The sequence below is a fragment of the Stenella coeruleoalba genome (genome assembly GCF_951394435.1).
Source record: "Stenella coeruleoalba genome assembly, chromosome: 12".
NCBI classification, from domain to species: domain Eukaryota; kingdom Metazoa; phylum Chordata; class Mammalia; order Artiodactyla; family Delphinidae; genus Stenella; species Stenella coeruleoalba.
This window is the reverse complement of record NC_137158.1, coordinates 52,215,856-52,242,732: the sequence shown is the minus strand read 5'-3', so window position 1 is coordinate 52,242,732 and position 26,877 is coordinate 52,215,856. Positions and strand designations below refer to the sequence as shown.

The 26,877-nt window shown below is 37.4% G+C and overlaps 1 protein-coding gene across 1 annotated transcript in view; it reads right to left on the bottom strand.

Annotated features, from left to right (window-relative positions):
- Nucleotides 1-1,403: 1,403 nt before the first annotated feature.
- Nucleotides 1,404-26,877, bottom strand: part of CLVS2 (clavesin 2) — a 64,133-nt gene continuing 38,659 nt past the window's right edge. Inside the window, exons 3-5 of the mRNA XM_079939707.1 lie at nucleotides 14,701-14,811; nucleotides 8,663-8,883; nucleotides 1,404-1,714 (exon numbers count right to left, since the gene is read on the bottom strand). Of these exons, the coding sequence (XP_079795833.1) occupies nucleotides 1,627-1,714; nucleotides 8,663-8,883; nucleotides 14,701-14,811 (420 nt within the window). The 3' untranslated portion in view covers nucleotides 1,404-1,626. The remainder of the gene's footprint in view (nucleotides 1,715-8,662; nucleotides 8,884-14,700; nucleotides 14,812-26,877) is intronic.

Sequence of the window (26,877 nt, the reverse complement as noted above, 5' to 3'; positions counted from 1 at the left end):
TATGAAGGCTGCTACATGCCTTTATTTCTGTTGGTTTCCAAAAGTTCCTTGAGATATTTTTCTTTCAAAAGAATATTTTAATGTTAAATCCTCAGTCTCGAAAATTACCACTCTGAAAAGGTGGTAAAAATCTTGCTTTTTCACACTAGAATTTGAAATTTGAAGTTAAATTTTTAAAATGTGCTATCATTGCAGAATTTTTATGAAGTGAAAACTTTAACATAAGGATTCCAAATCTAGATTTATACTATAATATAGTATCTCAGATGCCCTCAGAAGATTTCATTATCTCTCCTGGATGCAATATGCTCTTAAAATCTTTTCTGAGAAGAAAACGTGAACTTACTGGATCATTAGGAAAATTAACTTGAATTTGGGGAAAACAATATTACTCTCCATCACCTGATACTGCCTACTGCCTTTGCTGATACCTGTTGTTTTTTTGAAGACAAAATATATTGCACTAAAATGGCAGAGTCAAGATTGCATTACAAATTAAATTGAATTCCCTTAAATAAGTTCACTGAAAGTCTGTTTTACTATACCTCATTTTCATTAACTTTAATGGAAGTGGTTTTCCAGAGTTAGCATTGCATACAGTAATCTATAACATCTCTAAGACCATTGAATATGTGTGATTTACTTTGTAAGCCTGTCACATTGAGGATTTATTAGAGTTCAGTAAAAATATATACGTGTGTGAGAATATATATATTTTTTCAACCAGTGCACAAGAATTAGAAATTAGCCCCTTATTGGTACTTGGCAACTTTTATGTTCAAAATTAGCTGTCAAATACTATTCATGTATGAGTTCTCTTTCTCTTGATCAAAGAGTTTTGGGGGAAAAAGTTTCTTAAAGTACATCAGACAGGGATAAAATGGGGTCTGGAATAAAGGACACATTGTGAAGACAGCAGTTTAAAAAGAATCCACTCTCTTTCAGAATTCCACATCTTAATTTGGGGAACATATTTTTTCACAAGACTCCAGGAATTAAACAACATAGAAGAGTTCAAGTGTTGAGTTTACCAGGTCATTTGCCATTCCTTGTCTCCCAAATGCAAGGCCAGTGATAGTCACCAGGGTACGTTTTCTGTGAACTGAAAATCACTAGACAGTTAATACATTTATCATAATAATTTCCTAGAATCATCTAGTTCCCTGTGCCCATTAAATGTACCTTTGAGTACGACAGTTTCAGAGAAAAACAACGAAACAATCACTATGATAGCTGAAATATGGCTTCATAGGAAACAGGGCTACATTTAATTAGCTTTAATTGCTTATGTGTCTTTTCTGTTCTTGTTATAGTTCATATCACTGGCATAGACTCATAAGCCAATCTTCCAATTTAAGTTACTACCAAAATTTACAAACTTGACGTGAAGAGTACATTGTATTTACAAAGAACTTGGCACTTACAGAATAAATTATTGACCTTTTAAAAAAAATTCAGACCAGGGCACCCATGGTTCAGGCAAACGGGAAAGCCTGATGTCTTATATATTATGCTACATTAACGTGAATAAATAAATTTCCAGCTGGTAATTCCTCCACAGCGCTGGCCCTGGTGCTGAAAACAAGTACCTTCCATTTCTAATCCATGGGGAGGGTAGAGAAGTTATCAGTCCAGAGAGAGCAAAGGTTGCATGTTTTCTTCCTCATTTTTATCCATGCGTTTTAACACTGTAGGATCCACAACTGATTGGGATCTAGAAATGATAAAGCCAATGTCAGTGCGTTACTGCCAAACAATCACCTTCTGTTCTCTGTCTTTTCTCCTTTATTACTTCTCTCATGGATGCGGATTAACTTTTTCTACAACAAGAGACTTATGAACTGAGAATGCTGCACATTTAAAGAGATACATTTATGGTGATGTTTTGCATCAAAGGAAACAATCCCCTCTGGCCTCTGAATAGAATAATGCACAGCAGAGGATTCTAAATACATAATAATAGGCTTAAGTTCTCTTCTTTACAGTCAAGCAAGAGACTTTTCTTTGAGTCTGAGAATTTCTAGTACAGGACTGATGCATTCCAAGAGATCACCAAATGGGGGAATTATTACAGTGAACTTATTGTTATAAGAAAAGAAGTAGAAATAAAAGGAGCCTTGATTCCTGTCTGAAAGGGCTCTATGAAACGACTTCAACAGGAATGTGCATTTTTAACCATCTTTTTTTATATTTAATGAGAACTTTAGGAAAAAAATCAATATTTCAATATGAGTTTTGTTCAATTTTCCACTAGGGCATCTGAATAAAATCAATCTTACTCTTGAAAACTTTAAGAAAAGTAGAAACCCCTCTTGTTTAGTCAGGAGCACTTTATGATTAGGAAAGCAAATAATGTGAAAACCCCTTGCACATGCCTTTGATAGCAGGTGGGAATTATATCTCAGTTCCTCACTAGGAAACAACATAAAACTGGGAAGGAGGAAAGTCAATGAAAAGTGCTACTGTGGTGGCAGGAAGCTGTCATCTTAATGGCTATGGCATTAAAGAAGCAGCTGCCCTTTTAAATTATCCTCCATAATGAATTTTTCCCCTGCTGCTGCATTCCAACCATTTGGCTATTGCTGTGGCAATATGCCTCTTCACAGACCTCATTAATTTTCAAAAAGAAAGACTATAAACTAAAATACAACCACACATGCTAATGAAGAAGAACAGCAATGGAACTAATTATCAAAGCAAAAATAATTACAGAATTAACTGATAAATTGACTCCTTCATTTAAATAAACTTAAATTCATTTCTAAAGAGAGAATGAAAAGGAAGGTGAGAATTTTAAAATAAGGAGGTTTATTTCCTAAGTCACTTTCACTATTTTACCTCAATAATAGGTATTAGATGCATGTATCAGAATGGAGACTGGCTGCAGTTGAATGTGGGGTGCGTGTGTGTGTGTGTGTGTGTCTGTGTGTGTGCAGGAGAGAGAAAGAGACAGAGAGAGAGGGAAGGAGAAGGAGAAATGATAATTTATCTTAGAAAAAAGTACATGAATAAAATACATTTTAACACAATTGACAATTGCACAAAGCACTTAATAATTAGACTTGTAACATTGTTTTTCTTAGACTCAACTGAAATAATTGGTTTCCCAAGATGAATCCATGCTAAAATATACAGGGGTCCATTTAATGTCCTGCACTAGAGGGTTACTTGACAACGAGTACCCACTAGACTATAAATTCCATGAGCAGGGACTTTATCAGTTTCTCTCCTTGCTATGAACACAATGCATGTCACAGAGTCTGTTACACAGTAGGATTTCGATTAACTTTTATCCAATAAATAGCTTCCATACTGAAAGAAGATGGCTATCAAGCATTCAAAGCGAAGAGTGATGAAGATAAAGCAATTTATCCTGTGGAGAAAGAAATTCTTAACAAAAACATTTATTTTAAAATTCTCACAAATTTATTTTAAAATTCTCACAAAGTTAAATGTTGAGGCATATCCTAATAATATTCAAGTACACACCAAAGCTCTTCAGACAGCACAGAGTCTACAATATAATCATTTGCCATAATGTTCTATTAAAACACACATGATACAAATACACATACGCATGCACACACATCTTTTAAATCCTTACGTTCCTTGACTACTTTTACTATCAAATGTAAAATAGATAGCTAGTGGGCAGCAGCCGCATAGCACAGGGAGATCAGCTCGGTGCTTTGTGACCACCTAGAAGGGTGGGATAGGGAGGGTGGGAGGGAGGGAGACACAAGAGGGAAGAGATATGGGGACATATGTATATGCATAACTGATTCACTTTGTTATAAAGCAGAAAGTAACACACCATTGTAAAGCAATTATACTCCAATAAAGATGTTAAAAATTTTTTTACATAAAAAATATTAAAGGATATGGCAATTTTAATAAAATAGTTTAAATTACAGTGCACTATCCAACCTGGGATTAAGTTCCTAGTTTGCTTTTTTTAAAAACATCTTTATTGGAGTATAATTGCTTTACAATGGTGTGTTAGTTTCTGCTTTAAAACAAAGTGAATCAGCTATATGCATACATATATCCCCATAACCCCTCCCTCTTGCGTCTCCCTCCCACCCTCCCTATCCCACCCCTCTAGGTGGTCACAAAGCACCGAGCTGATCTCCCTGTGCTATGTGGCTGCTGCCCACTAGCTATCTATTTTATGTTTGGTAGTGTATATATGTCCTAGTTTGCTTTTATCATGCACTACAGATGTCAGAATTGTTGGATGATGAATGCTGCTGGCTCAATACGCAGAACGATTCCTCAATAAAACAAGCCAGGCAGAAACAATTTCTGATTAAGATTTTTTTGATATTTAATTGCCCCAAGTGTACTGTTGTTTTAGTCTAGATTTTCTTTTGTGCTCTCTTATACAAAAAAACAGGGTTATTTGTGCAGGATCATAACAGTTAATAAATTGGTCTGTTTCAACTGCAATAGAGGAAGTTACCTAACATTAACTCACAGTACATCTTAGCAGTCTCCAGCCTCTACTGTCTTTCAATGAATAACTTTTTTCCTCATGAAAACCTATAGTTTAACTTTAATTATCCAGGTATCATTTATTCATTTATTATGTATCTACAATATTGTGCTATACCTTAGTGTTTAAGAGACTAGATTTTAGACAGAAATGGATTCCAATTCCACCTTCTGCTATTTATTAGTTCTGTGACCAAGGGAAGGCTATTTAAACTTCCTAAGATTTTGTTCCCTTATCTGTAAAATGGGGAAAATAATACCTACATCATACAGACGTATTGAGGATCAAGTGCAATAATGCATGCATAACCCCCGGCATTAATTCCGGCAGATAGCATATGGTAGTGGTTAAGGAAATAACTTAGAGAACACTATTACCTGTGTTCCAGCATTAGCATTGTAGCTTTGGAGCTATGTGAAATGCAGAAGTTACTTACCTTTTCTGTATCTGGGTCTCCTCATCAATAAGATGGGTATAGTATTACCTTATTAGTTGTTTAGAAAAGCAAAGGAGTTGATGTATACAAAGCATTAGGTAGGGTTTGGCACGTAGTAACCATAGGTGTTGAATATTATTTAATAAAATGGAAGTGCCTATTACCATTAACAACATGAGTGTTGATGCTCACTGCAACTGTTGTGTGCCAGACACTATCCTGGGTCCTAGAGGCATAAGGTAAAAGACAGTCCCCGAGTTCAAGGAACCCATTCTCTAGTGAAGTTTGTATTCTTTCACATGATTATACTATCTCTCCACAAATTTACACGGAGGAACATAATCTTCTAGCTATACACGTAACTAAATTCACCCAAAGGAACAGTTATCTACAACTCTTTGGTGAAGGAATGATTTTTCCCCTCTCAATCTAAGAATGATATAAAACTGGAAAAGGAGATGGAGAAGGGTGGAACCTAGAAACAATTTTCTCCCATCCTTGATGGGGAACTACCATCCCCTGCCAGAGAGAAGATCAAAATAAAGTGAAACAACTTTCTTGATCTTATTCTTCAGGAGTTTTCAAATAGAACCATATAAGCTTCATATGATACAAAAGCTACACCAAACAAAGGATGTCTGAAATTCCAATCAGCCCATGTCAGAAGCAAGAAACTCAGGGTTGAGGAGGTCGTCGTGCTGTAAGCCAAGTCTTCAGGGGACAAAATGTCCTAATTAATTGGAGAAGAAAATCAGGATCCAAAAAGACTTCAAAATGTGGATCGCCTGAACCAAATCTAACAAGATGATGTCAATTAAAATAATGTGCTTGGAGGAAAAAGCTAAACACAGAAATAAAGAATTATGAGGATAAGGATCTATAAGTAAAGAGACCAGTTTTAAGGGGTTCAGTATGAGTCAGCAATGTGCCTTGGTTGCCTGAACGGCAGCAACAGTGACAGCAACAGTAACTAAAGGAAGCCAATGAGGTCCTCACTGCAAAGCCAGAATTCTGGAACCTCTATGCAAGTAATGATAACGTCAGATGTCACCTCTACAATTCTAAACACTGCACCTAAAAGGGGCCACTGACAGACAGCAGAGGACTCCTTCATTCATTTAACTGGTGCCTAGTGAGCATGGTTTGTGTGCCAGGCTCCACTCCAGGCACTGAGGATTCAGAAGAGAACAGGATAGACAAAGCCACTAAAGTCTCCCTGAAGCTTACATTGCAGGACAGGGGGATAAATAACTAAATAAAATCAATCATTTCACTGACTAATAATGAACTATGAAGAAAATAAAGAAGGTGATTGATAGGAAGTGTCTAGAATGAGTAGGAAGTAGAGCTGATTAAGACCTGGTGACTGAGAAAGACCAAAAGACCCTCTTGAGGAGATGACCTTTGATTGGGGCCAGCCATTGGAAGACAGAGGAAAAGAATATTCCAGCCAGAGGTGACAAGAATAAAGACCCTTGGATAGGAACAAACTGGGGAGGCTGAAGGAGAATAAAGAAGGATGTTGTGTCTGAAAGGTAGGGGAGGAGAGAAAAGGTAAATAAACTTAGAGGAGAGAGGTAGGCAGGATCAGATCATGCAGCATATTGTAAGTCTCGATATGGAGTTGATTGTATTCATTGTATAATCAGCAGTCACTTAGAAATTCAAAGCAGAGAAGTGAAATGATCTGATTTACATTTTTAAAATATTATTTTGACTGCCACATGGATAATATAATAAATGGAAGGTAGGGGAGCAGGGTAAAGGTGGAGGCAAAGAGAGCAGGTAGGAAGTTTTGGAGGAAGTGTAGGTGATGGGGATGCAGCTAAGGCTGTAGAGGATATGGAGAGAGGTGTGCTCAGAGGAGGGGACCACATTAGTTAACAAGTCACAGAAGGAGGGGCTAAAGGAAATGAGCATTGCTAGCTGGCAAAGGAAAAGACTAAGGGACACCTATGAGAGCTGTCTCCAAATCCTCATGTAGCTCAGTTCTGTCACAGAAGAGTAGACAAGATGTATATCAACAACATGAAAGACTCTGTACCTCATGGATTGGAACCTTGTTCCATCACATATAGACTATGTGACTTTGGGGATACGAATATCTGTTTAACAAGGTTGTTGTGAGAATTAAATAAGTGAATGTTACCAAAAAAGTACCTAGTAAGGGCCTAACTCATGAGAAGTTTATTAAAAATGGTAGATTGTAACAATTATCACTGTTAGAATTTTAATTTTTATCAGAAGGAACCTATTCTTAGGTAATGGCTTTTAACCATTTTTGTCTTAGACAACTTTGAGAATTTGATGAAATATGCCTTCTCTCCAGAAAAAAAAAGCACTATATATACATTTATATATCTATATATACACACATACATTCAAACATATACACACACAGTTTTGAATACAACTTTTATCACTTTACAGACCACTTTTAGGGTCCATCAATGAACCCCTTTGGTGAGAAGAGCATATAACTCAAATTAGGAAGCCTTGTTTTAAGAGGAGGGAGTTGAAAAGCCCAAACTTGATTTAAAGATAAGCTTGTCCATTAGTGGAGAAATTAAAGCTGAAGATGTTCCTGGCCTTTCCATTCTCTCCAAGGAGTTGTGGAGCAGCCTGGGGAGAGAAAGGCATCACACCCCGCCCCCCAAGAACAGCAGCAGCTGCAGCAGCAAATAAAAGAGGCCAGACTCAAAGATGCCACTGCATGAGTCAGTGGTGACCGAATGACCCTAAGGCTTTCCTCAGAGAAGGATGCAAGATAATGTTTGCAATGACATGGGAGATGCCCTTGTGTCCTCCCTGAATTACGTGAAGAGAGACTTGTAGGAGCTGTGGTTCCTATATTTCCAGGATAGGAAATGAACCAAGAAATAATATTTGTGATCCAAATGAACGCTGGGCTGGTGTGGCCTGGGGTAGCATAAGAATTAGATGTCTTCATCTAATTGCTACAGAATGCAAACTCAGAGGCAGTTACGCATTTGTGTGTGTCTGGCAACCCCCTTGCCCTCGATCACCAGTAGATCATGGCTGGACATATGTTTTACCCATATTGGATACAAAACGCCTAGGGAAGTTTTTATTACAGAGCATGTGTTGAATAAATACCCATTGACTGAAAGAAAACAGGCCTAATAACACTATGAGAGTCAAAGCAGGAAATCAGATTCTGACTCAACAGTGAATTCTGTAAAGATTAAAGCTGTAGGGAAAGACAGTGTTTTGCCCCAGGAATGGCTAGACAGAAACTTTTAAACAGAAACTTGGCAGAGATGCTGAAAAAAGAACGTAAGCTTTGAATGTTAGTGTTTGAAGTGTGTGTCTGTTCGCTCTATGGATCCCTTCCTTCAAATGAAATCTTACACAGGAGTCCAAAAATTTGTTTAGATAGTCAGTCTCACCGCAGTGGAGATGGGCACTGTCCCCACCCGCTACCTGCTTGCCCTGAGGCACTCAACCAGAACCTTAAAGAACAGTTTGAAAAGCCACTGGATTGGCTGACTTCTAAGGGGCCAGCTGGATTGTGAATTTGGAACAACATTGAGTTGAGGTTACCTTGAATGAATTTATCTTTGACTTGAAACTCCTTAGACATCCAATCATAGGAGCATGAAAGGCTTTAAAATGTCACCAAATAGCTACTTCAGAAAAATATAAAATCTGGAGTTGTATCAGGTGTCCCCACCCTGGCCCAGCCCGCTTCCCAGCAACCTCCAGCATACCTCTTCATGGACTTGGGGGAGAGTTCCTTCTCTACCTCCTTCACAGGCATGCTGTAGGAGTCCACATTGTATTCACTGTCGTCATCATACTCGTGGTCTAGCAGTGTTCTTGCCCAGGTTCCCATATCATAAGGGGGGAGCATTCCTCCAAACTCAGAGGGCAAAATCTCAGGATGAATTAGTTGGTGTAGACTGTTCAGGTTGTTACCGTGCAAAAATATCTACAAATGCAAGAAGAGGGTGGGAGAAAACACACAGAGGAGAATAAATATCACCCAGATTTTGGGAACTGGGCGGGGGGTGGGGGGGATGGAGGATTGAGGATAGGAAAGCCAAAGCAAGAGTTTTCCATGTCTGTTAAAATATTTAAGCCCTTCATCTACTCTGTGAAACAGGAAGGCTGGTTCTGTAATCCTAATACTTCATATAAAAATCCTGAGGCTCAGGGATTTTAGGTAGCTTCTAGAAGGCCAGATCATTATTGGTTTAAAGAACTGGAACAAGAAATTTCGTTTCCTGCTTCATAGCTGGGAACATGAGCAGAATCTAATGTGCACGTTGATCTGCACATTATCCTGGTGTTAGCTGTACAAAGCTGATGATGTGCATAATGAATGCTGTTAAAAGACTCTTCTCATAAGGACTCAACAACTGCTGAGCCCATTCACGTTATTAAACCCAAAAGCTGTCACCAGTATGGCTTTCTCTTTATCTTCGGTAAAAATAAGAATACTGTAACCACTAAATTACTGCTTTATAATACAAAGTATGTGATGTAAATAAAAGTAGATTAGCATCATCACAATGAAAGGTTGACTGAAGTTTCACATCCCAAAGGACCAATGTTCTGTAATGTTGCCAGCATCTTCTCTGCTAGAGATTTCCATGGTTATCATTCAAATCAGAAATGGAATGAGTTGAAACTGTAAAGCTGTGTGCATCTGTTAATTATTCTTATCACTGTCTACATAGAGCTTTTGGTTAAACTGGAGAATTATTTAAGCTACATACTCAAGATTTGTTTCTCCATAAATTGCTACCTCTTTCCTCTTCTTTCATTTCAATCTCAAGACTTCAGATCAGTCTTCTCTGATAAAGTACTCTTGTCACCTCATATAAACTTTTATATTTATTTAAAGATTATAATTTATAAGTGGCTTAGAAATCTCACACTTCAGGTTCAAGATGAACAGAGGTTCATCTTGCTTTCCATACTTTTAGAATCCATGGAAGTAAATATACTGGAAAACAAAGACTAGTCTATATCAAATAAAATGAGAGGAGTGGGAGTCACCAGTCAACAAATAATTTCAACAAATTGTGGAAGAGTATAAAAGCATCTGAGATTGGGTCACTGGTCAAAATGATCACAGCAAGTGGCTGGTGGAATACATAATGTGGGGCTTACAGAGGTGGAAGATACTGTCTTCCCCAAGTTAAATCAGGTTAATTGCACTTTACACCTTCCCCTTCCTACTTACAGAGCACAACAGGAAAACACACACACTCTCTCTCTCTCTCTCTCTCTCTCTCTCTCTCTCTAGCTCTCGCTCTCGCTCTCGCTCTCGCTCTCGTTCTTATAATTTTCCTGGGAAAATTAAGTTCTAGCACCTGAAATCCCAACTTTATTAGGTATACAACCTTTATTTCATCAGATGTACTACTTCATGTCAGAAACCTTATCTTTCAAGTCATGCAAGAGTTAGGTAATAAATCCTTAGAAAAGTAAATGTAATTCACACTACTTCTCTTTTCACTAACACTCTGTTCCCTCCTCCCTCAACATCACTTTCAGCTTTGGCCTTGTTTCCTCTTTCCCTGAAAAAATAGGGCAACCAGATGAGACCCACCCACTAGCATCTGTATCCATATGCTTTGCCTTTGCTCCCAGCACAATGGAAGAATAAACTCTACAAAGGCCAACCCCTCCACCTGTGCACCAGAATTCATTCTCTCTTCCACTCAGTTATATTTCCCAAACAATTCTCTCTTGTCTCTCTCACATCATCAGATTTCCTCCTCTTCTGTATCTTTCCCATCAAAGAACAAACATGCCAGCTCTACTCTTCCCTCCCCCACCATACAGATGCATAAAAACCTCTCTTGACCTTACCTCCAGTTATTATCCTATTTTTCTCCTTCCTTTCATTGCAAAACTCATCAAAGGAGTCATCTATATTCATTGTCCAAGTACTTTTGTCCCATTTTTCCTGAATCGAATCCAAATAGGCTTTGCCTCCCACCATTGCATGAAAATAGCTCTTGTCAAGATCCTTCTCACTGCTAAATTCAGTGTCCAATAATTCTCTGTCCTTATTTTCCTTAAACTCTCAGCAGCACTGGATATAGTAGATGGCTCTCCTCATTGAAACACTTTCTCCCAGGATCTCTTGGTTTCCTTCTATTTGATAGATGCTTTTTTCAGACTCTTTTGCTGGTTATTCCTCACCTCCCCAGCATCTTAACATCAGAGAGCTCCAGGCTTCAGCTCTCGGATTTATTCTCTTCTCTAACTATACTCACTCCTTGGTGATGTCATTCAGTCTAGTGCCTTTAAGTATTGTCCATACACTGAAAATTTATATTTTGAAGCCAGACCTCTCTTTTGAACTCCATATTGGTATTTCTACTCTCTATGTCACACCTCCACTTAAATGGTAAATGGGCACCTGGAGCTTAACATATCCAAGATTGAACTTATAATTCTCTCCCCCAAATCAACTCCTCCCTATTTTCAATGTCAGTTAATCGTACAAATATGCTTCTAGTTTCTCAGGCCAAAACATTTGACTCATCTTTTACTTCTCTCATAATCTAAGTTGTCAGTAAATTCTTTTGGTACTACCTCCAAAATCTATCCTGAATTCAAACATCTGAACAACTGCACCCTTACAACCCTAACACAACTCCCATCATCCTTCACACTGTGTTACTGCCTCCTAACTGCCCTCCTGACTTCCACTCTTGCCACCAACACTCTATTCTCAACACAGCAGACCGAATGACCATGTTAAAACATCCATCAGTTCACATTATTCTGCTCATAATCCCCCATTGCCTTCTTCTTTCTCTTAGAGTAAGTCCTATAAGATCCTCTATGAACTCTTTCTGTGAGCACATCTCCTACTACTCACACCCTGCTGGAATATGCCATGCACACATTTGTCTCATCATTTATTGAAGTTTTACTATATTCTCCCCCGTGTATATTTTTTCTTCCTCCATTTCATGCAAGAAGTCTGGTTCTTTGGGTCTCCTTTGCCTCAGATTACCTTACAATTATACTTAGGCTGAACTTTTAAATTTAAAAAAAATTTATTTTCCTAAACCGTGCCATTGAAGAGATTATGGTAGCTGACCATAATTATGGTAGAAAGAGGGTAGAATATTTTTAAGAATTAGCAAGGAATAGAATAGCAAGCCCACGATTGAGGAAGAAGTGGAAATTTGTGACAACTAGCAGGAAAACCTGTTTCCTGTCAGCTCTTGGGGTGTGGCAGGACCACATCTGTGGACCAGCTGAAGAGTGCACTAGGGTAGTGGATTGAAACCTCGCCATTGGGTTCTGGCTTCAGTAAAGATGCTGAAGCATCTCCTTCTGCTGGAGCAGAAGGAGACCTTAATTCAATGAACTAATACTAGCTTGAACAGTGAGCATGTCAAAAGTGGCCATGATGGATGGGAAGTTAGGCTCTACATGAAAGATTCTAGACACTGGTGAAATTTTGAGAAGGGACCCCTGTCAACCCCTAAGGTTGACATTCCCATCAGCCCAGTGTGCTGGAAACTCAAAGTCTGATTTAATTTAAGAAAATGAAGAGCTAAATGTCTACTGTGAAAGAGGATTCACGACTCTTTCCTAGGTTTCCTTTTACCAGTTTTTCAGAACATAGATTTACAGCATCTGTGTTATAAGTTGTTTGAGTAATACTGTAATGCTGAATCACTTGGGATTCCAGTAAGGAAATATAATAACGTTGCATTGTGCATTGATTATATACTTAAAAATTAAAGGTGTTTCAATCTATAATTATTTTCTCATACAAAAATTTCCAAGTCATATAGTTTTAATTAAAATGGTAAAATTCAAATACCTCAATTCCATCTGGAATAGTGCTAGCAATGCATTCTTGTAGGCATTGTCAAAATCATCAAATTCCGTCAAATAACCCCCAAACCTAGAACTTTCCTTGTTTTGTAGACTTGAAACTCTTCAGTCTTTTCAACAGAGCAAAATCATGTCAAAATCATGTCACAACAAGTCACTCCTGCACTCAAAGTCTTTCAAGTGCTCCTCATTTCACTCTGACTGAAAGCCCAGATCTTTACGACCTTCTATGAGTGGGCACACTATGTTCCTGCCCATCCAGTCCCCTAATATCCTCCCCAGTAGCTTATTCGTCTCCAGCTTTTCTGGCCTCCTTGCTGTTTGTCAAATATTCCAGGCCTGTTTCTACCTAAGGACCATTGCCTTTGCTAGTCCCTCTACCTGGAACAGTTTTCCCAATACATCCACATTTTCAGCTCTACTACCTCCTAGCTGTGATTTAGAGCAAATGGTTTCAGCTTCTATGCCTCATTTTCCCATCTATAAAAGGAGGAAAATAACAATGCTTACCCTAAAGCTTTGTTGGAGGGACTAAATGAGTTAACATACCAAGAGTACTTAGAACAGCACGCGGCATAGCATGAACACTAAAAAAGCATTCATTAGTACAATCTGTGCTAAAAGCCCCAGCAGGTATTTTGGATCACCTGATCATCCCTTCATAGAACAATGCTGAAAGTGTTTTTTCTGAGGCACATCAATACATTTTTCCAAATTATAAAATGTAAATTAATATGAATCTTGGTGGTAGAAATAATTCCTAATATAAATTATAATTGTTTACAGAATTCTTTCTCCTAAATTACTAAAACATATTCAACAAATTCACAAACAGAAAACTCTCTGTTCACAAATGTTTGACACCGACACATACTAACAATGATTTCACTTTCACACTCACAGTAAGGCTTTTAAGGCACTGAGATACCTGAAGTGCCTTCTCATTCATGAGAAACATGGAAAATTATCTTCCCTATGGATTTAGAAGTAACTATATTTTCCTGTGGAACTAATCATTTGAAAATTGGTCACAGCACAGTGGTAAAAATATCTCTAAATGCAGAGCTATTTGTATTCAAATGTTAACTCTACAACTTTACAGCTGTGTAAATGAATAAGCAAGTTATTTATCCATCCTAAGACTTACTTTCCTCAGCTTTTCAATAGGAGATGATGCTTACTAAGCTTACTTTTCAGAGATGTTTGGAGGATAAAATGAAATAATGTACATTAAAATGCATTTTAAAATATTATCAATAGTGATAAATGTGTTCGGTATTTACAATGTGCCATGCACTGCATTAAATAATTTATATAAATATTCTTATTCTCAGAAAAATGATTATTTTGGAATCTACTTTGAATATCCTCATTGTTGGATAAAACTGAATCTTGGAATTCAAGTAACTTGTAATTTAAAGAGATATTAAAATTTCTACACATTAGTATTCTTTCTGAAATGTGTGATTGATCAAGACAATCACTACAAAATTATATTAGAGATCACAAAATTCACTATATTCAATGTAATACATATTGTGAAATAACTAACGCCTATTTATAACATAAAAAATTGTAACTTTTCCCTGCATATTACTTGAAATTAAGTGTACCAATAACAATATAGTAACACGGTATAATTTTTTTTACTTTTAAACTGAGGCTTTAATGTATAATGAATGTGCTAAAATGTTCCCCATTTGTGGAAAAGCAAGAGAGCTAGTTTTTAAGTATTTCTTTCACAGATACACTGTTCAGAATTAATCACAAGTTTTTACATTTTGTAAAATATCTTTTATGTTATCTTTTAGAGTTATATTCAATACAGAAACACATTTTACCACAGCACATGTTATACATACAGTATGCATCATAATTTATTGAACGGGGAGCAGAAAGGAAATAAAAAAACAAAGAAGCAAACAAATACCCTTTTCCGAGTCTTCTCCTTCAGGAAAGGCCGGATCACGGTATACAGGGCATGGATATACCATGGTTGGTTGACAAAATGAATTCCTCCAAATCGTGCTGGGAAACTATCCTAGAGTAACATGGCGGGGAAAAAAAATCAAAACACGCTTTAAGACACTGAGAAGGTTTAGGGAAGGCCATATGGTATACAAATTTGTTATTCCGTACACTTAAATGATTATGTGTATAGCTAAGGAGAAGAAAGAAGGAAGAACCTTAGGAAGAACCTTACTGCAATTAATCACTGTAACTTTCATACAGAAACTGAAGCAATATGGAATAAAGCACATCTTTCTCAAGAATAGGTTGTTGATAGGAATTTCAGCATTTTAGGAGTGCCACGTTTTAAGCCTGCAAACTGCTAACAGTCATTATAGACCACGAAATATATGTAAAAGACTTTAGAAATTTGTCAAATAATGAATCTATGTTAGATAAGTGTCTATTAAAGTGTATTTAAATTAAAATGTTTTATTAAATTTCAATGTAGTTATCTATAATGTGAGGATGGTCAGATATCAAAACTCACTTTATTCTCTTTATTTTATTACCAACTTTACTATAAACACTCTCCTTTCCTTATTCCAACTACAAAAAAAGGAAACACGCTTAAGCAAAATAAAAACCTGGAATTGTAGTGTAAGAAATTTGCACATGCATTTTGCCAAGTTAAATGAAAGTTAAACCCTCTGAGCTCACTCAACAGGAGGAAAACGGGGCTATCACAAAGCCAGCCTCTCCTTCAGCAAGAACTCAACCATGTAAGGTTTGCATCTGAAGTGATGTAGAGGTGTTTTCCTCCTTTCTGTGACTAAATAGGTGCATCTCAAGTCCACCCCCAAATCTGAAGAGAATCCTTAAGCCAAATAAGTTACACCATTTGACAGTGCTACGGATTCTACGTAAATGGACATAGATTTTGCTACTGGTTCAACATTCCACGCTGAACTGACTACAAAAGTCCCTTTAAAAAACTGTACCACTGGAAGTGTCTCTTGAGTGGCATCATAATAATTGGCATACATCTAGATTCTACTGAGAACATAAACAGGAACAAAAGAGAAGAAACTGAAATAATTGTAGATCTATTTTCTTAATTTAAATTTTCTCTTGAACAAGATTCAAAAGATTTAAAAACATGCATGGTGTAACATCATTAAATTATTTTGTTTTTAGGGGACACTTATGAGCATTAGAAATTCATTAGTGATTTTATATATTGATTTTTAGAGTCAACAAACATTTTTTCTGCAACAAAATTTCTATCTTTGAGAATAACACACTACGAAAAAACCACAGTACTTCAAATAATAATTACATTCGTAAGCTGTGTCTTATTTTATGTCAATGTCTTACTTCTTTTATAAATTTGTAGCTTTCATTCATCAAGAGTATTACAAAACAGAAATGAATCAGGTAGAAATGCAGACATAGTGTCTTTTAATTTTTTTATTTTTTCAGCTAAATATGCTTTTATTTTCATATGAAAAAATACATCTGACTTCCACATAGCAGGTTACTTTTTAAAAAATTTTTATTGGAGTATAGTTGCTTTACAATGTTGTGTTAGTTTCTACCGTACACAGGCATAGAGAACAAACATATGGATACCAAGGGGGAAATGGGGGGGGATGAATTGGGACATTGAGGTTGACATACATACACTATTGATACTACGTATAAAATAGATAACTAATGAGAACCTACTGTATAGCACAGGGAACTCTACTCAGTGCTCTGTGGTAACCTACATGGGAAGGAAATCCAGAAAAGAGGGGATATATGAATCATATATGTATATATGATTCATAGTGTCTTTTAAAATTATGACATTTTTATACATAAAATGAAGATAAATAATGTATATACAATAAAGAGAATATTAATATGTGCCCTCCACTCAACTTAAGAAATAGAATATAATTGGTAACCTTGAAGATCACTGTATTTATATATTCTTTCATTTCCCCCACATTTTAAAATTGCACATTGTATTTCAAATATAAGGATTTCTCTTGCTTATATCAATATTTTATTTTATAAATGTTATAAATATATAAATATTATATTTTTATTTTGCATATTTTATATATTTTATATATATATATATATATATATATATATATATATCTCCCTTAAAACATACTGTTAAGTTTTTTAAGTACTTAAGCTTTATAAAAATGTCATAGTCAATGTGGTCGGGTAACAGTGTTTTTGCGGGTTCGTTGTATCTGAAATTTAAACACGTTGTGCATAGCTATAGTTCATTGTCACTGTTGTATAGCATACCATTGTATGGAACACCACAGTTTATTTTCTCCTGTCCCTGCACATTGTTTTCCAAATTTTCGGTTTGTTTTGCTATCACCAACACAGCTGCTCTGCAGACTTCATTCTCAGAAGTGTCTCTTGTGCACGTTCAGGTGTATGTGCAGGGTATTTATCTAAAAGTGTTAACGTTGAGTCATAGAGTGTACACAGTTCAACTTTACAAAATTGTTAGGAGCAAACTGCACCAATTTATACTCTTCTTTCCCCCAGTAATGCAGGAAAGTTCTGGCTGCTCCACATACTACACTTGGTATTACCCATCTTTCTAACTTCTGCCAATCTAGTGGGTGTAAAATAGATTCTCGTGACACTTTAATTTGTTAGTTGCTTCGTCTTTGCTTATTTTAATTCCATCATTAATAACATTGTTTGATAACATAACCATTTTACACAGAGGTGTTTTGTTTCTGGGTCCTTGAGGGCCTGAATTTGTTATCTCTGCTGGTCTTGTTCATGATATCTTGTTTATGGTGGATCATATTTGGCTAATATTAATCCTTGGGAATCCTGAAAGAGCTAGTTTGAAGATGCTTTTGTCCCGACAAGACCTATATTAGCTCCCACTAGGTTCTATCCCTGGATATGGGAGAGGCAGAGAGGTTCCTTAAATGTTTCCTGGCCAGCAGGGATTTCCCCAGCACAACCTTTCCCTAAGGATGCAGCACCTGGAGGAATGCAGGTTCTCACATCCAGTCCCCAACTTGCCCTCGGTGTGTGCAGGCCTCACGTCTTCTCCTGCCCACCGCGCACCCCCAGCAATCATTACTCTCCAAAACTCTAGGTTCCTACAGTCAACATTGGCCTCCAGAACCACTCAAGCTTCCCTTATTCTGTTTCTTTCCAATAGACTCCATGTGTTTGTCTCTGTCGGGACTTGTTTTATGTTCACCAGCGTTCAGTAGAGCACCTAGACATATTTTCATTGTGATTTATTCAACACCCTGGTGCTTCATGGCAGGGAGATCTTGAAGAATTTTTAACCTACAGCACTACCTAAAGCAGAACTACTTAGTACACTTTTAAAATATACTCCTGAGTGAGCATTTGATCTCTAGAACAAAACTGAATGAACACCAGCTATCAGGCTTTTAAGCCAGAAGTCTTAGCTCAGTGATTTTTAAACTTTGAGAACCACTTGAGGTCATGCCTTCTACTGTGAACAAAGAATATACACATGTAAACACATAACTTACACATGATGCCATGGATTCCTTGGACACATCTTTCAATACAGAATGACTTGGTCAGTACCAAATCACAGTTAAGGCAGTGTGAAAGAGAAAGGAAAACACTGACTTTGCAATCAAGTAGACCTAGGTTAAAATTCTGACTTAACAGTACCTCTGTGTTAAAAAGGTATCAAAGTATCAAAGTCCAAAGCAAGGACATAATACTTGATTCCTTCCTTTCCTCAGTGTGATATCACTCATTTCCTTTCTCTTTTTCTTCTCCTTGTGGTATTACCATTATACACATGGTACACCTTTTGTAGTTGCCCTGCAGTCCTTGGATATTCTGTTCTGTTCTTTTTTCCCTTTGTTCGCTTTACATTTCAGTTTTTGCGGTTTCTATTGATATATCCTCAAGCTCAGAGATTCTTTCCTTAGCTGTGTCCAGTCTACTAAAAAGCCTATCAAAAGCATTCTTCATTTCTGTCACAGTTTTTGATCGCTAGCATTTCTTTTTGGTTCTTTTTTAGGATTTCCTCCTCTCTGCTTACATTGTCCAGCTGTTTTAGCATGCTGTCTAGTTATTCATTAAAGCCCTTAGCATATTAATCATAGTTTAAAATTCCCAGTCTAATAATTCCAATATCCCTGCCATGTCTCATTCAGATGCTTACCCTGTCTCTTCAAATTTTGTTTTCTACCTTTTTTCAGTTATGACTTATAATTTTTCCTTGATAGCCAGGCATGATGTACCAGGTAAAAGGAACTATTGTAAAAGGCCTTCAGTAATAAAATGGTAAGAGGTGGGGGAAGGTAAAGCATTCTATGGTCCAATGGATTAGCTCTTGGGCTTTGAATGATCATGTGCCTCTGGACTGTTAACTCACAAGTGTTTCTTGATCTTTTTTCTGGACTGTTAACTGGACTGTTAACTCACAAGTGTTTCTTGATCTTTTTTCTCCCCGCTTGGGTGGAGCAGGATGGCTAAAGTACCTGGAGTTGGGTATTTGCCTTTTCCCATATGGAAGACTAAAGTTGGGAGTTTCCCTCCCCCGCAGGTCAGTTAAGCTCTAATAATACCCCAGCAGGTTAGATTCTGGTTACCTGGTTTCTCCTGAGAGCAAGCCTTGATGAGTAGAGCAGAGTGCTCTGGCATATGTAAAAATGGTCCCTTTTCCCCTCCTCCTGATGCAAACACAAGGAGATTTTTCTCAAGTATTTACGGTGAGAACTTGGTCAAGGTCCTGGAGGTAAATCTCACAAAAGTGTGGGAGGCCCCCCTATACCTGCTCCTCTCTCTGGAGCTTTAACTCTCAGCATTTTATACAATGAGCCTCCAGCAATCCGTCATTAACAATTCAGGCTGTCCTTCCCCAGATTGGTTCCCACGTAGGTTTCTGATCATGACTTTCTGCCCCAATAAGCCAAGACTCCCTGTATTCACCTGTTTCTCTAATCCTGGGGGGTAGGGGATTGCCCTGTGTCCTCACACCACTTTTACAGATCTAAGAATAGTTGTTGATTTTTCAGTCTGTTCAGTTTTTTCCTTGTTAGGACAGAGTGGTGACTTCCAAGCTGTTTATATTAGGAACTGGAAACCAGAAGTCTGATCCCCTTTATTTCTGATCACACCTCGGGTCTTGCAGTATTTATACCCCCACCTCTGTGTAGCTTCATATTTTCATATTCACCTTCCATATGATGCTAGTGTGATCACAGTAAAATCTGAAACTCACTACCTCCATTCCACTCCTTAGTACCATGTCACTTTCCCCCATCCCCTTCATGTCTGTTCATGTTCACATGCTGTTTTATCTCTTGTTGATTCTGTTCCTTCCCATATGCATCCCTCCCTTTTTGTATCATCTGCTCTTACTAATCCCTTAAGAATTAGCTCAGGCAACACCATTTCCAGGAAGCTCTTTTGATCCTTTTCCTGACTTATCCCACTGCTCTCACATCAAAGCCCATCTCTACCATCACAGTGCCTAAGTCCATCACTGCACTTGCCATGATACTAAAATTGTCTCTTTATTTATCTGCCTCCACTACTAAATTGTGAGCTCTTTGAGTGCAGAGGTTGTGTGTTCCATATGGTCTGTTGGTGCTGGGCCTGGCATCCATTTCCACCTACTTCATGCCCCACCTAACAGAGCAGGGGATGGAAGGCTAAAACAGGAATCTATGTTAGCTAGGGTTCTGACTAGGTGAGATCTGTCAATGAGATGCACTTGAATAAGATTTAAAGGACTAAAGGGAGGCAGCAGTCACCTTCCTGTGCAATGACAGCTGCTAAGCAAGCTCTAGAAGAGCAATTGTTTACAGTAGTATCTGCACACCACCTTCCACTTTCTAGTTACCACCTTTGGAAGGTAAAAGTCTGCTGGGACATTAGCAGTAAGAGGGTGAAGACATCAGTTTCTTGACCTCTGAATCACATCTGCAGGGTTGGGACCTCAAAACCAAGAAAGCAGTCACAGACCTCCGTAATTTTCATTCCTCCTGCTCTTCCAGTGAGGTTTTAAGCACTCACTCACTGCATTTAAATCCATTTTTCCTTGAACTATGCAGAGACGTTTCTGTTTTGTGCACTGAATGCTGATCCAGACTGTGCCTGATTCATCCTTCTACTCCCAGCATTTTGAAAACCTGTGTATGTGAGTGTGTGTGTAAGCTAGATGAATATTTATTAAATGAAATACATTCTGATTTATTATTTAAGTAAACTATTTACATTCTCTGAGCTACAATTTATCTGCAACATGGGAACAATATTTAACAGGACTGCTAATGGCTCACCATTGGTGCCACTCATTGAGCCCACCTTCTTGGTGCTGAGCTACCATATTAACTCCCACTTTACACACGTGGAAATGACTGCAGTGGTAATTTTATAATATAGTTTATTGGGCAATTGTTTGGCCCTAAATAACACTACATAGTAGAAAATAATAATCAAAATATTAAGAATATACAGTATGTTGATCATTGGCTCTGGCCACACTGCTCTTCACTGGAGACAAGGAAATAAGTGCTTTGCAATTAGTGAGAATATAGCCAAAATGGGCTGAAAAGAGTTAATAGAATTTCTACCTTCCAAAAGCTTTTGCCAATTCACCTACTTCTATTCGTTTTTCCTTGAGCAGAACACTTTGTGCTTGAGGTACAGATTGTCTGGCGTGAATTCTTCAGTTAATGGAAACTTGACCCGCCAAAGCTCTAGTGGAACTCGGCATGTCTCCAAGCTTCTGCTGACCACAAACTCAAATAAATATCCTTCTTTGGGAGAAGATGGATTTGGAAGTACTTCCAGCATGTAATATGTGGGTTTCCTTAAGAGTTGACGGCCATGGCAAACAACTGCAAAATGAGCTCAGTCAAAGCAAAGCCTTGATCTTCTCCTCATTGGCATAAAAACACTATGAACACAAGAGACTTTGGCATCATGGGCACCATATAGAGGGGTAAACATATTTATATCTACCAAATATACATAAGAGAATTATTCACATATTTCTAGCAAAAAAAAAAATACGTTTGCCCTAAATATCTAGCTATTCAAGAAAAAAAAAATTAGAGAATCTGAACTATTAGCATGTAACTCAAATTTTTAACTGATTTTGATGAAATATAAAAATTGTGTATTAAGATTAACACTACTATGAGTAAATTGTCAGATTTGAGAACATAAATCAATATAGTTTCTGGTGTAATTAAAGGTTGAGGTAATAAATGTGAGGAAAATGAACTTTTCTATTATTACATCACAGCTCTGGTCTTGTTTCACAAGTAAGACTGTCTAGGACTCCTAAACCAGACTGTCTACGGTTCCTCAACTTCTTAAACTTATCAACTGGGTTTAAGAATTGTCCTCAATGTGAACATAGGCAAAAATTGTATTTGTAACTCACCCATTCAGAATTAAATCTATTCAGCCTTTTTTAATGTTTGTTTTTCTTTTCCTCTTTTCCTGCACTTTTTGTAGCACTTAGTTTCAACTACTATATGCGCTATGGCAAAATGCATTTAGTGATAAATTGTAGCACCAGCACCTAGAAATTACACCTTTAATTCCACAACTCTACCTCTGAAGTTATACTAGGATCAAAAATATTGGACTATTCTTTTATGAAGCTTTTAGAATAAATATAAAACATGCTTGTTGTAGAAATTTTGAACACAAAATAAAATAAAATTTTTTTTTGCGGTACGCAGGCCTCTCATTGTTGTGGCCTCTCCTCTTGCGGAGCACAGGCTCTGGACGCACAGGCTCAGTGGCCATGGCTCACGGACCTAGCTGCTCCGTGGCATGTGGGATCTTCCCGGACTGGGGCACGAACCCGTGTCCCCTGCATCGGCAGGTGGACTCTCAACTACTGCGTCACCAGGGAAGCCCAAAATATAATTTTTAAAAAGTCACTCATAACTTTACCACCTAGAGACAAAAGCAATACTCTAAGCATCTTGGAGTATGCCTCCATTTCTTTTCAGTTATGTTTTATATAGATGACATGAAACACTAACAGTCTTAAATTATGATAATAGTTTTTTAATAATGGCTCATATGTGTGCAACATACACGATATCACTTTCTCTAAAAGTATGAGTAGGTATAGAAAGTGGGTGATTATTGTAGCAGTTGGTACTACTGGTTCCTTAGGTAGGATCAACATTAGCTTCCTTCAGATATGTTCAAACTTCTTAAGATCGGTCTGCTTTGACAGCTAGTGGGAAGCAGCCGCATAGCACAGGGAGCTCAGCTCGGTGCTTTGTGTCCACCTAAAGGAGTGGGCTAGGGAGGGTGGGAGGGAAACACAAGAGGGAGGAGATATGGGGATATATGTATACATATAGCCGATTTGCTTTGTTATACAGCAGCAACTAACACAACACTGTAAAGCAATTATACTCCAATAAAGATGTTAAAAAAATAAAAATAAAAACTTTGAGAAGAAAGCATAAAAAATATGCAATCAAAAGGTGAAGAGAAAAAAGATATAAAAGATGGTGTTAAGTAGTTATTAAGAATATTATGTTATTTGTATAGATTTTATGATATTTGTGGTATGTGTCAGCTTCTTAAAATGTCTAGTTTATAGCGATTCATTTCATTATGAGTAAAATTTCATCTTGTATCTGGAAAAAAAAAAAAAAGATTGGTCTGCTTTGACGTGCTAACCGTAGAATGTTTTGCTAAATATGTATATTGAGGGTATTCTTTCTAGATGGTAAAATAGTATTTTAATCTCATATCCGTCTTTTATTTATTTATTTATTTATTTGCGGTACGCGGGCCTCTCACAGTTGCGGCCTCTTCCGTTGTGGAGCACAGGCTCACGGACGCGCAGGCTAAGCGGCCATGGCTCACGGGCCCAGCCGCTCCGCGGCATGTGGGATCCTCGCGGACCGGGGCATGAACCCGTGTCCCCTGCATCGGAAGGCAGACTCCCAACCACTGCGCCACCAGGGAAGTCCTCAGATCCCTCTTTTAGAATGTTGTACTAGCTATTTGTCTACATGTTGTACCCATCTTCAGAAGCTTAAGATTCCTGAATGAAATCACGTTTGTTCTAGTTCCAAAGCCCTGCTCCCATTCCCTACCACTAGCACCCTGCGCAGAGTCTGCAACTGAAAAGAATGGAACTATAGTTGTGATCCCATATACTTAGTGCCATCAATAGTGGACAGACAGATCCAGGCAAGTCATTCAACTGCTTTCAAAAGGGAAACAAAAATTTTTACCAAAACATTCTAACTAGTGCCTTCTGCCAAACTGCAAGAAGACAGGCAGGAAAGTATTTAATTATCAGCTAATTGGTATGTCTTTTTCTGTGCCTGTCTCATGACTGGTAATAAGCCATATGTAAATGAATGTAAGTGACATTGAAAACAAAGGATCTTGACCCTGGTATGGAGATAAGAGAGTTTACATTGAAATCGTACACATGCAGGAGGATGCTTCATCTCCATCCTCTTAACTTGTAACTGTCCATTAAAACCTCATACTATCCAGGTAGGCATCAAATAAAGGAACTTAGATGAAAAAAATTGTGTAGAAACAAAATTTCACCAAAAGGAAGTAATTGCTCTGACATGTAGGGAAACAATAATGATTAACATTTTCTACAACCAGTTTGTTTAACATTTAGAGTTTGTCATCAGAGAAAAGAGAAGAAAATAAGCGAATGGTTGGAAAATGACTAGTGAATTCCTGTTTCAGGAAACAAGTCAGCCTTCAAAGATATATCACATTGTATTCCAAAATAAGCACTTAGCAAAGCTTTTTGTTTGATGAGCAATCTCTGAAACAAAATGCATGTCAATTACAGATTTAAATTTTTATGATTCCTCAGAAAACAGTGTCTTAATTTTAATAAGTGTTTTAAGAAACATGGATTAACCATGATGGATCATTTAAAAGAGTGATGAATAGGATACATTAATTTCCCATTAATAAGTGATATTCTTTTTAGAATTAAAAATTTTTGAGATATGAATACATTTTGAAATGATTTTACCCTTATAAAGATTAAAATCTTAAATCCAAATACACACTAAAATATAGATAACTTTTTATGTTAAATTTTTAAATTTGAAAATTGATATTCTTAGATTTGCATTTGCAAACTTTACAGTATCTGTTTGTTTTAAGACCTCTGGCAAAATGTCAGCTATTGTTTAAAGTGTCTATCATGAATACAACTGTGTCAACATGAATTTCTATTAAGGGTGATCAACAGAATGTGCTCTACCCAAAGGCAAATGCATCCATTTACAACACTTCTATTTTTAAAAATAGCCACTTTCCTTCATCCTATATGCATCGATACTTAGCTAAAGAAGGTTTCATGGTGCCACGACTCCTAATAATGTCTCTTTTCCCCTGTCACTCTCCTTTTATAAAATTCAGTTCCCATTATAGAGATATGCTAGCTTTGTTCTTTTTCAGTTTTGTCTGAGGGTGTTCTCTGTTTTGTTTTGTTTTTTAAGTTAATTTGAAATGATGCCCAAGTGCAAGTGCAGTGATGTTGCCTGATATTCTCCTTTCTGGGGAACATAAAAGAAAACTTAGAGGGGCTCAATGGAGGGCTCTATCTTCTCAATGCAAATAACTAGGAGAACTGCTACAGGATCCTAAGGTACTAAATTATCATGTCCTTTAAACTGTGAGTGGACATGTGCTGTAGGGAGAGCAGGTCTCACACCAACATTTTGAAGGCAGAGGCGTTTGACTGCATTGCTTTGGTGATTGCTTGGACTGAGAGAGTCTTCCAACTTCCACCCCAGAGGTCTAGGAGGAAACTTCTCTGGGTCACTCAGGACCCAGTGGTGGCCAAGGACTGCTCCAGCTCACAAAGCTACAGGCCTAGAGAAAGGGAAGGAGTGATCCTTTCCTCATCCAAGACACACATGATTATCATCTGCTCACATGAAAATGAGAATTGTGTAATGTTCTTATTGTTGTAATTTTAATGTAGACCATCATTTCCCAATTTTTAATTTTGTTATAAAAATCTTAAATACAGTATAGTTCGCTTGCCTAAATCTACAAAGAATAACCTCACTTCCTCTCTCACCAGTAAATTATCACTTGTAAATAATGGTTATACACTAATTCCACAGGAAAAAACACAAATGTTATTCCATTTTTTCCTATTCCTGCTATGTTTCGAACACATGTATTGAGGTAATCCATAACACTCTTGGCTTCTAGTTTCCAGGGATAAATCCACGTACCTATTAGGTAAATGTCTCTGTCAGCAAAAGTATTCCTGTCCCTTCCTCTCAGCCACATAATCAGAATTATTAAATAGACCAGAGGGATTACTATGGAGAGAAAGCTTACGAGAGTACATTATGACTATATGATCAGGGTCTCTGAAATTTGTGGGCTAGAACTGACTAATCTTTCTCAAAATCTCAGGTATATTCTAATTCCAGACAAATCACTGTTTTATTATTGTGTTCTTGTGCTTATAGTTGATCATCTGGTGTTGGTTAACTTTGGTTCAAGTACAACCCTTCCCATACTGTAAGGAACCCTGGAACACAATGTTGGTACATTACAGTGGATAAATCCCTATACCTAGATAAAACTCTCAAATTACACTGGTGACACAGTGACATCAACTTTGCATATGGAAGGGTATGTCTGAGTCTTGAGTACAGTAAAATACAGACAACTTAAAGTGGGATAGTATATAAAATATTCCTCCTCGAAAGAGCACTACCTAGATAAAAAAGTTGCTTAAAGTATAACCAACACTGAAAATTAATTTGTACCATGTTTAGTCATCACATAACTGAATGAACAAGAAGATTTCTCTTTCATGAGCAAAATAAGTTGGTATTCCCCCCAGCTATTTTTTCTGTCAGAGAAGGTTGAAATCAGATTGAAACGAATCACCACAACAGAGCCTTGACACGAAGACACAAGACTTATTTAAGTTAGTCTCTGCTGGTGTGTGCCTGGTACATGCGGGAGGTGAGACAGCCAAGAGGACAGGACACAAAGCCGTTCTCACACCTCTTCACCATCCATGAAGTATCAATTTCAATCAACTATAACAGCAGGAGAGAACCCAAAGTCAAAGCTACCACCTTGGGCTTCCCTGGTGGCGCAGTGGTTGAGAGTC